The 11434-nt window shown below is 42.0% G+C and overlaps 1 protein-coding gene across 1 annotated transcript in view; it reads right to left on the bottom strand.

The window, feature by feature from the left end:
- Positions 1–3134: 3134 nt before the first annotated feature.
- Positions 3135–11434, bottom strand: part of SLC7A9 (solute carrier family 7 member 9) — an 85840-nt gene continuing 77540 nt past the window's right edge. Inside the window, exons 10-13 of the mRNA XM_082270437.1 lie at positions 10036–10132; positions 8384–8533; positions 6280–6454; positions 3135–3469 (exon numbers count right to left, since the gene is read on the bottom strand). Coding sequence (XP_082126563.1) covers positions 3405–3469; positions 6280–6454; positions 8384–8533; positions 10036–10132 — 487 coding nt within the window. The 3' untranslated portion in view covers positions 3135–3404. The remainder of the gene's footprint in view (positions 3470–6279; positions 6455–8383; positions 8534–10035; positions 10133–11434) is intronic.

Raw genomic sequence — 11434 nt, 5'->3', positions numbered from 1 at the left:
ACTAGCCCTGACTGTTCCGGGGGTATTTTTATTAAAAAAAGTATCCCCTGGGTGGAACTCCGCTTTAATGAACGAAAGAGAAAATGGGATTTCTCTTACGTCCTCCGACAGTCGCCGCCCACTCATACAGTCTTCACTAATGGAGTTTCTAGGCTCTTTCTTTCTAGAAACTCCATTAGTGAAGACTGTATGAGTGGGTGGCTGTCGGAGGACTCAAAGTAATTTTACAGTAAGATTTTACAAAAATTTGGTTTTTTTGACTTACCGTAAAATCAATTTCTCTGATGATCACTGCACCCACCCCCTCTGTGGAGTTGGCTTTCTTCTGACACTGCTTGTAACAAAACTGAATGCCTATAGCTGAGAGTGTGACTGCCCCATAGACGTAGTCAAGTTTTTTCCTGCCTAGTGTCCTCCTCCTGTAAGGGGGCAGTATAACCCAACGGTCAAGAAGATAAAGAGCTGTGTCTATCAAACATCAGAGAAATTGATTTTACGGTAAGTCTTCTACAAAATCTGATCTTTAATACATTTTTATCCTGTTCTCCATATACTAACTAGCCCCTGTAGCGTCATACAGAGGTTATTGGTAGATCTGATGGGGCCAAGCTTGTGCAAAACAGGAGAAAGGTTGACTGAAAAGGAGGATATTAAATAATAAAAATGTCCCCACATTTTTAATTGCTTTAAAGCGGTAGTATCCCGCTTTTTTACACTTTTACCTACAGGTAAGCCTATAATAAGGCTTACCTGTAGGTACAATTAATATCTCCTAAACCGGCATGCTTTAGTAGATATTTGCAGTACATGCAGCCGCTCACACGAGTTTTGCTTGCCGGAAAATCACTCCCGCGCATGCATCCGGCGTTGTGATTGGCCGGAGCCGCCGAACCCGGAAAAGACGGCGAGGGATCATGGCAGCGCCTGCAGTGATGTCCGGGGGTCCGTGTCGGGGCTTCGTTCTAAGATAAGTAATACATAATGAGCTAGTATGCGATGCATACTAGCTCATTATGCCTTTATCTTGCAGGGTTTTTTTTGCGTTTTTGGGTTTACAACCGCTTTAAGCAAAGGTAAATTTGTGCAAACTAAAATGTCACTTAAGTGCAACATTGGTATACAAAGCAGCACTACTAACTAGTAAGAGTTAAGGCCCGTACACACGAGTCGAAATTCGGCCGGGAATTTTCATCCGACGACCGATCTGACGATTTTCGGCTTGTATGATGTATGATGCTTCCGACAACCGACTCCGACTTTTGGGCCGAAAAAAATCTGGTGTGCAGACTATAAAATTTTTGTCCTCCGTCAAATCACGTCCAATTTTCGTGCAGTCAGTACAGATTTCGACAGGGAAAAATCTTATGAGCAAGACTGGGCATGCTCAGAGAAGAAAGAACACAAAGAAAGCAAACCAACACATGGCATCACTTCTGAAGTATAATTTTGTCGTACGGGAAAATTCGTGTGCAGTCTAGGCACCTTCCAACCAACAAAACACCACTCTAGACAAAAGATGGATGACCGGTAGGCGGAAATTCGTTGCGTGTGTACTAGGCTTTAGTCTACCTTTTCACAAAAAAATGAAAAGGTGAATGAACTCACTACAACATTCCCAATCCCTGCTGCAATTAACTGCTCCCTTGATTATCTTCTGCTGCCCACGTAACCAATTCAGTGCACAGCTGAAAGCTGTGGAGCAGCATGATTGTAAGTAGGCATTGGCCAGTGTGGGCCCATGACTGCACTGACCAGTGAGAATCATTTTGAGCCATCCCGGGCAAAAAAAAAAAAAAAGGTTAAGGAGCGTAGATTTCAAGTGCCAAGACTATCTTTGTCAGCTAGCATGGCCAGCAATAGATAATCAAGGGATGAGGAAAGTGCAGCGGGAACTGGAGGTAGTGAGGTTAGTTCCTTTTTATATTTTGTGAAAGGGTGAACTAACCCTTTAAAGTGGTGCTGAAGGTTTTTTTACCTTAATGCATTCTCTGCCTTAATGTAATAAAAAACCTCTGTGCAGCCACCCCCTTTCTTTACTTACCTGAGCCCGATCTCGATCCAGTGATGTGCGTGACAGCAGTAGCTTATTTTGCTAACTCCTCCCTCATAGGCTCAGACACCAGCAGCAGGAGCCATTGGCTTTCAATCACAGGCAGTGAAGAGGGGGTGGGCCCAGTCACATACTGTGGTGACTAGAAATACAAAATGGTATCACACAGCTCCCCCCCCCCCCCTCCCATTTTTTTTGTTTGGTACAGATTTTATTTGAAGTGTACAAAAGTGACACTTCTTGTTTGGATGGTGGAAAAGGGTTACTATTCTTTTGTATTAGTCTAATGATGGTCTTCCACAGTACAATCAGTAAAGTACCTTCATTGCACAATGCTAAGTAGATCCTGCCTATGTAATGAGCAAAAATGACTGTCCCGTGTACATATTTTATTGTAAACTGTACATAAAAACAAGGATTGATTTAAAAGTGGTTGTAAACCCTCACATATACCCAGTGAAGTGAATAGCCTCAGATGATAAACAGATTCAACAAATCTCCCTACAAAAGTTTTACTTGTATACCTGTTCACTTCCCCTTTCTACACTCTTTGGAAAGTGAAGATCCTGTTAAAAATCATTCTTCCTCTTTCAGCTGTGGGTGGGGAGTCTGGGCTTACACTGTGTGAGAGCTGATTGGAGGAAAGGGACACACCCCTCCTTCACATAGGCAGAGGAATGACGGAACATGCAGAGCTGTATTCTGAATAGATCAGCTCCCTGCTAATCTCCCTCCCTGGCACAAAGTTTCAGCTGCTGTTATCTCTGTGTCAAAGAACTTGTCAGAAGTGATTTCTGCTGATTAACAGAGAAAGGAGCACCAGAGAGAGAGAGCGATAAGTAAACACTGCAGATATGTGGTTAGGTCAAATTTCATGAATGGGGTTTACAACCACAAGAACACAATATTTACATTAAGTGATTAGATAAACATACATTTAAAAAAAAAAACAGTTTGAAATGTCCAAGGAACCCCCCTATTATGTGCATAGAGGCAGGGGGTTGGAAGAGCGGAGTTGTACTGTGATTGAAGTATGTGTTGATTGAGGATATGTCACACAGCTGCTCAGTGATTTTAGGTGTAGAATTTTTTACAAACCAAATTCTGACATTCATGAAACAAAAACATCCTTGTCCATAGGCCCACCGCTAATTAGTGAGTCCCTGTCTTAGCTGATGTATCCAGCTTTTCATTCCTGGTCACTGCAGACATCCCAGCATGGGACACACTGATGCCAGGTCCACTTCCATGGAAAACAATATTTTGATGCATTTGCTTCTCGAAAGTTTCATTTACAATAGGTACAGAAGTGTCCAGAGTTCAGATTGTCAGCACTACGCATTCACAATGTCCTTTATTTTTTGGATTCTTCTGCTGGCACCACCTCCATGATCATCTGTACGTACATAGTGATTGGCTCTGAAATAAAGATGCAGATATAGTTTAATTTTATAGTTCAGGGAACAAGCAAAGTATTCATGGACCCTGAGTAACAGGCTCGAAACCTTCATGTGAATAAGCACTGGCAACGTTTTTGAGTGCACACCCCCTGGGCATCTCCTTTATAACCCTACCCCCCTCCATAGGTTTTTTTTTTTTTGCTACCCCACTCCATAGGTATTTTTTTTTTTTTTTTTTTTTGCTACCCCACTCCATAGGTATTTTTTTTTTTTTTTTGCTACCCCACTCCATAGGTTTTTTTTTTTTTTTTTTTGCTACCCCACTCCATAGGTATTTTGTTTTTTTTTTTTTTTGCTACCCCACTCCATAGGTATTATTTTTTTTTTTTTTTGCTACCCCACTCCATAGGTATTTTTTTTTTTTTTTTTTTGCTACCCCACTCTATAGGTATTTTATTTTTTTTTTTTGCTACCCCACTCCATAGGTATTTTTTTTTTTTTTTTTTTGCTACCCCACTCCATAGGTATTTTTCTTGCTAGTGACCTCAACTTTTGCAGAGAAATCACTCTTAGCTTAATGCTTCTTCCGCTGCCCCTTTAAGAGGATCTAAATGTTGGGAGATGGGCTTTCAGTTCTTGTGACTGCTGTGATAGGCTGCCACATGGTCAGAAGCTCCCGATCACAAGTATACATCTGGAGCTGCCCGTGACATCCTAATTACTCTACGGGGAATGTGCACTCAGCACAGAAAAGCCGTTCCCCCATTGACACATGCGGCCGCTCTGTGTCCAAGACCATTTGCCATATACAGGTTGTATAGCTGGCAAGAACAGGTTAAATAATTGACTTATCCTCAGATTCCAAAACGCTTTAATCATCTCCTTCAGTGCCGTCTAATATCAAAACTAAAGGCAGTGCATCCAGATCAGCTTCATGCCGAACTCCAGGCAAATAATTAATTTCTGTTTTAACATTTTTATTACCAGAGTTCTTTGATACCCAAGATAAATCATTAGGCATCTGCTCAAGTACGATGATATATGACTGATTTGTAATTCTACTCTAAGGACGTAAGAATTTTATTTGGTGCACTTTTAAGCTTTTTGTTTTATATTAGGCTGACAATGATGTAAAAAAAAAAAACACATTCATAATTGTTTGGTTACCTGAGCTGTCACTGACAGCTGAGATTAAGAGCCAGCCTCAAAAAGTGTTGGTTTATTAACCAAATTTCAGCTCAGGACTTTGTAATATAGGAATTTTGGGTGAAAGGGGTAAAAGTGGATCTAAAGCCTCAAAATTTTTTTTACCTTCATGCATTCTATGTATTAAGGTAAAAAAAAAGAAAAAAATCTTCTCTGCTGCAGGATTCCCCCAGCCCTGCCTGAGTCAATCCAGCAACATGCGCATTGGCTCCCGCTGCTGTCAATCAAATGCTGTGACGAGGGAGTGGGTAGCAAGCTTGCATGGAAAGTAACCCCAAAGAGGATTGGCCTGAAACACCAGCGAGGGAACCCCAGAAAAGGATCAGGGCTGCTCTGTGTAAAACCATTGCACAGAGCAGGTAAGTATAAGGTTTGTGATTTTAATCTAAATTATTAATTATTAAAATCTAAATGTGGAAATCCAGACATCACCTAGTAATCTTTAAAACAATCCCCTCCCAACACCTATTCTGACTAAGAAAGATTTATATACTTGCCTATTTTCAGGCCACTCCAGTCCAGTTACGTGATTTGGCTCCCCTGTGTCAGCCAGCATTGCTTCAGGGGTGACGAGGGAGAGCCAATAACGGATGGGCCATTGGAAGCCTAAAGATCACCACTAAATACACAAATAGTCCAGGCGCTGATTCTATAGAGATGTCCCTAGGTAATAATGGAACCAAATATAGCAATGATGTATAAATGAGCAATAAACTGTGACCTTCCAAGGCTGCCAGACCCTAAACATGGGATGAAATCATGAATTGGCAACACTGTAAAGAAGGGTGGCGCTCACTGGTGTCAATGAATAACTGTCCTCTATGGAAAAAAGACCGGAAAGTGTCTCTGTATGGTAACACTCGTGTTTATTGAAATCATAAAGGGTTAAAATATTGACCATGACAGTCCCGACAATCCTACATCTGCTGTAGGTACATCTCCTTTGGTATCCCACAGCAACCCAAGGAGGTGTAGGATTGTCGGGATTGTCATGGTCAATATTTTAACCCTTTATGATTTCAATAAACACGAGTGTTACCATACAGAGACACTTTCCGATCTTTTTTCCATAGAGGACAGTTATTCATTGACACCAGTGAGCGCCACCCTTCTTTACAGTATTAAAGATCACCACTCTAGACTTTACTTACTGTTTAGGGAGTGCTCTGTCTTCTCCCCAGCAGCTGCTGCCAACTGACACAGGGGAGAACACGTGAATGGACTGAAGCTACCTGAAAATAGGTAAGTGTACACATCTTTCTTATATAGGTTAGTCAGAATAGGTGTTAGGAGGGGGGAAGGAGCATTTTTAAGGTGGTGCCTGGAATTCTACTTTAAGCATTATTGGAGAACGAGGAGTTTTCTGTAAAGGAGAGCAACAGGTAAATGTAATATGTTAGTTATACTAGTCTATTGCTCTCCCACTCCAAGTTACAGTTTCCCTAAAACCTGGTACAGGAGTAGGATTCACTCTTTGCTACTATTAGGTTAGTGTTTTCTGGCCTCTAGCCTTATCATTTCTAGAACAGGAGGGATTTTGGATGCATACACGTGTATACTAAAAGGATATAAAACCGTATTCAGATTGGGTACTGTCATTCTTTATTTGATGGCTATACTCACTTGTTATCTTCTGTATCCATCGGACCTTGTAATGCACAAATGGGAAGTAGAGTATTAGTCCACTGAGGATGAAGATAACACAGTATAGATAGGCCCACTCTGGCTCACCCACAATGGGTGCTATCACCAGATAGGCAGAGACCAGAACCATCAAAATGGGGATTACAATTGGAACCTGAAAGGGAAGAGTAATATGTCAGTAATATGTTACTCAGTCACACTAATTTAAAAGGTCAACTATAAAGGCAGAAACCTAGAGATGCCATTAGTGTCTTGATTTTGAGGGTACAGACTCTAAGCTGCCATCAGAAAGGATCTATACCAATACAGAATCCAGCCCGCATCCAACCTTGGCATGCCACTTACACCTCAGCCTTTACATCTAATTTACAAAAGAGAGAAGTAATAGGTCCAGAACAGCGCTACCAGAAACCAAGGGATTTATTTTTCAAATATTACAACTCAATGTTAGCAGGCCTAGAACTGAGTACAGCCCTATGACAGTGCATACATACATTACAAAAATACAGTGCTTTCAAGTCAATGTAGCGTTGCACAACATAAAACAAATTTTTTTTGGGGGGGGGGGGGGAAGGAAGGTGAGAAACAGGTGTCAAAAAGAAAGTGGGTGGGCGCTCCAGGGTCATGGGTTGAACCTAATTCAAAATCAGTTGCAGCCAGTGTGCTTAGAGATCCAGCAACTGCCAGTCAAAATTGCTTGGTGATAACCCAGCAACATTTTCAACCAGTCTCCAGAAAAAGGCTTAATGCACAAGGCTGTACAGCCTACAGTACTGACATTCCTGGGCCCTGCTGCTGCCGCCGAGTACCCAGTCATGGGTTTTGTGTGAAGCACCAGCATGAGCATTAGTGTATGCACTGATCAATCACGCAATCTGCATTCGGCGCATACATCCATGCACATACGGGTGCTTTACACAACCCTTGGCACACTTCTGTATACAATTGGAAGGTCAATATGCAGGCTACGCATACTTGTACGGCTGTGTGTATCATGGGGTCAAAGAATGGGTGGGGGGGTGGATGGAAATTAACAGAAGCTGAGGTCATTAAGACCTTGAAATGCACAGTAACAGATAAAAGAAATGATTATCTCATTACAGTGAGATTAGTGTTCACTGTAGCATCTACAGACTGGACTGAATTGGGGGCATTACAACAATCTTCCTAAGCTTACTGATTTAAGCCAACTGGGAAAGACGACAATAAATAGGGGTTGAAAAATTGATGGATCTCCCCCATCCCATTACCAAAGTTCATCTTTTACCTAAACTGGTCCATGCAGAGAAGGGGCCTCAGTAGTTTAAAATACAATGCTATTTGTAAAAGTACTGTTTACTGCAAACGCCAAACCTTTGCAAACGCCATTTTCTGTCATCCATGAAATCTGACGGATATACTGCCAATATTTAAATTCCTATGTTCTGGCTTATTTCCAGGACATGAGCTACAACTTAAATTCCTATGTTCTGGGGTTTATTTCCAGGACATGAGCTACAACAAAATGGCAACTAAGCTGCCATCGTTGAGGTTCACTAAAGTGATGATGATCTCATTAGTTCTCAAAGAAAGGGCTTGGTGGTAATTGTTTTGTAGCCCAAAGTGTGAGATGGAAAAGGACTATAGCAGTGTGAGAATCCTGGAGGGAATGTGCAACTGGAAATCTAAGCTGCCACAGGAAAGAGCGCATTGCACACGTGCAGCTTTACAATCATGAAGCACACTTTTTTCTGCAATGCTGAGGGTGAGTGCCCAATGACTGCCATGTCCTGAAAATGACCCAGGAATGTAAAGATTTGGGAGTATTTCCACAGAAAAGGCCTACAGCTTTGGCATTGCATCAAAAATTTTCACAAACACCAAGGTGGATTTTAAACTGCTGGGACCCCTTGTCTGCATGGACCAGTTTATGTTAAAGGTATTAGCCTTTGGATGTGATTACCATGTATCCATATGGCACTGGGGCCCCTCCAAGTCCAGTGGTCTGTTACCTTTAGTCACACCCTTGTGGTTGGTATAGGTCAAAGCCTAGGACTGTATTTAGAAAACCTGCCAACTTGTGAACCACAGGAAGGAAATTTACCTTGATTGGCCTATGCATGTCTTTCTTGGTGAATCTCATTACGACAAGGCCAGCGATGGTCAGACCATAAAATATCCAGACGGCAAAGCTGAAATAGTTGATGAGGGTGTTGATATCCGCTGGGATGATATAAATCATTCCGATGATACCCTGGAGAGACAGAAAAGTGATGATAATGAACACCCTCCAACCCTTCATAGTTTTTTTTTCCTGACTGCCCTATAGCAGATTTACTGCTACAAGGGGGCCGTTGTGTGCAGAATCATATATATATATATATATATGTATGTATGTATGTATGTGTTTCTGCACTTCCAGGTAGGGGGTGTGTATGCCTTCTACCAATAGATGTGCGCCAACATCCACCAATCGCTGAGGAGACACACTGGACGGAGCTTTGCATATGTTAACAAGGCAGCTTCATCCTATCAGCGGGGATGTGCTGGATTTTGGTTTCCCTTTGATGGGAATAAAATCGAGCACATCCCTTAGTAAACAAAAACACTGGTTAGGCACACATTTAACCCTTTGAGTGCCATAGATGTTTAACCCCTTCCCAGCCAGTGTCAGTGCAATGACCATGTATATTTTTAGCACTGGTTCCCATAAAGCAGTGGTCCTCAACCCTGGCCTACAGGGCCCACCAACAGGCCAGATTTTAGGTATTACCTTGGGGAGATGCAGACTAGAGTACTGCAATCACTGAGCAGCAAATGATATCACCTGGGATGTATTTCAGTTATCTTGAAAATCTGGCCTGTTAGTGGGCCCTGTAGGCCAGGGTTGAGGACCACTGCCATAAAGTGTCAGATTTTACCCCGCAGTCCTGCTATAAGTTGCTTATCACCGCCATTACTAGTACAAACCAATCAATATACGCTTATTGATATATATTTTTTTTAACCAAAAATATGTAGCAGAATACTTATTGGCTCAAATTTATGAATAAATTAGATTTTTTTTTTATTAGATATGTTTATATAGGAGAAAGTAAAAAATATTGGCTTCTTTTTCAATTGTTTCTTTTGTTTATAGTGCAAAAAAAAAAAACAGTGGCGATCAAATACCACCAAAAGAAAGCTCTATTTGTGGGAAAATTTTTTACAAATTTTATTTATGTACTGCATTGCATGACCATGCAGTTGTCAGTAAGTAACGCAGTGCCGTATAGCAAAAAATGGCCTGGTCATGAAGAGGGGGCAAATCTTCTGGAGGTCAGGTGGATAACTACTTCCATGTTTCCAGGTTACCATTAGAAGTGGAACTCTGAACTAAATGTTTTCTTCAATAATATTGGTGTACTGAATGGGGACCTTTGGATCCAACTTCCCAACCACATTCAGCAAAACTGGATAAGGCAGTATTCCAGTCAAATGATGATTTAGACTGGATTCACACCACTGCATCGCAACAGACCATAAAATACATTCCTTTTTCTTATTTTCAATGCAGCACACCACCACGCACCGTATACTCATTGTGGTGCATTGCTCACTACTGTACAGTGTGTTGGGATGCCATTAGCAATGAATAGCACTGCAATGCACCATCCACAGAGCAGATGTGGTACCGCAATGTAAGTGGGCTCTCTTAGCACAGATCTGCGGTGCAGCATTCTGATAAATCACCAGGCACAGGAGGTGTTAACGTACATAAGAAACAATAGCCGGTAGCGGGGTCAGGCGCTTGACACTGATGTAAGATAAAAATTTCAGCATGTGACCTTCACGGCCTGCGACGTATGTAAGCCTGTGGAGGAAAAAAAAAATGTAATTCAAAATTTACGTTAAATAATGCAGATTCATAGAGGGTCACTTCTTTAAGGAAAGCCTGTGCTTTGAAGTATCACAGTTCCCCAGCCCCTACAGATATTCCACACTTTTGGTATACGCAGAATACCTGCTGTCTTCCTGTTGCTGGCTCATACGTAACTATGGCACATGAGCCAACAGCATGGGTATTCGAACTGTTCAACTAATTGAATATTTGCAGCAGCATTTTAAAACAAGGGCCACAAGTAAGGTACCGTATATACTCGAGTATAAGCCGACTTTTTTATGCTGATAAAGCCCCCCTCGGCTCATACTCAAGTCACGGTCTCACCTGTTCTCCGGTCAGTGCGCATGCACCGCCGCCGCTCAGGAAAGCACCTACACGTTCGGCAAATCCCGGGCAGATGGCACATGCGCGGTGACGTGTTGGCGCCAGGCAGCGCCATTTTTAAGGCACCTCACCAAAAGGTAAGTGAGACTCCTCCGCAGCCCCTGCATCGCCTCAGGATGCAGGGCTGCGGGCATGGTACAGGAGATTCTCCTGTACCATGCCTGCAGCCCTGCATCTCCTGTACAATGCCTGAACCATCTCCTGTACCATGCCCACAGCCCTGCATCTCCTGTACCATGTCCGCAGCCCTGCATCTCCTGTACCATACCCGAACCATCTCCTGTACCATGCCCACAGCCCTGCATCTCCTGTACCATGCCCGCAGCACCTGTTTTGGGTCTCGTGGTGGTCCAGTAGCTGCTGCATTTCCCACCCTAAGCTTATACTCGAGTCAATAAGTTTTCCCAGTTTTTTTGTGGTAAAATTAGGTGCCTCGGCTTATAATCGAGTATATACGGTAAGTGTATTTCTTTTTTCTATAAGCTGGTATGGTATTGTATAGAAGTGTTTAAACGCTACAAACAGATAGTAATCAGACAGAGGAGTAGAGAGCTAAGCTAATAGTCACATTTTCAAGCAAATACAGAAGCATGAAATAAGAGAATATATGTAAATACAAGCAATATGTAGATACAAAAAATTCTAGTAGCGCAAAAAAGAATGATAAGCTCACTCCCCAATCACATTCACTGAAAACTTGTAAAGACTGTAGACATAAATATAAAAATATATATATAAAAAATATATATATAAAAAATAGTCCCAGCATGAATCAGTCCACCAAAGCAGCGTTGAAAAACATATGACAAATAGCGATATTCACACTGATGTATCCCTTGAAAGATCCTAATCGGTGCAGAAATAAAGGATCACCTTGACCACCACCAC

The sequence above is a fragment of the Pelophylax lessonae genome (assembly GCF_965119305.1).
Source record: "Pelophylax lessonae genome assembly, chromosome: 10".
Taxonomy (NCBI): Eukaryota; Metazoa; Chordata; class Amphibia; order Anura; family Ranidae; genus Pelophylax; species Pelophylax lessonae.
Note: the sequence above shows the minus strand (reverse complement) of the source record. Positions and strands in the feature narration are given on the sequence as shown.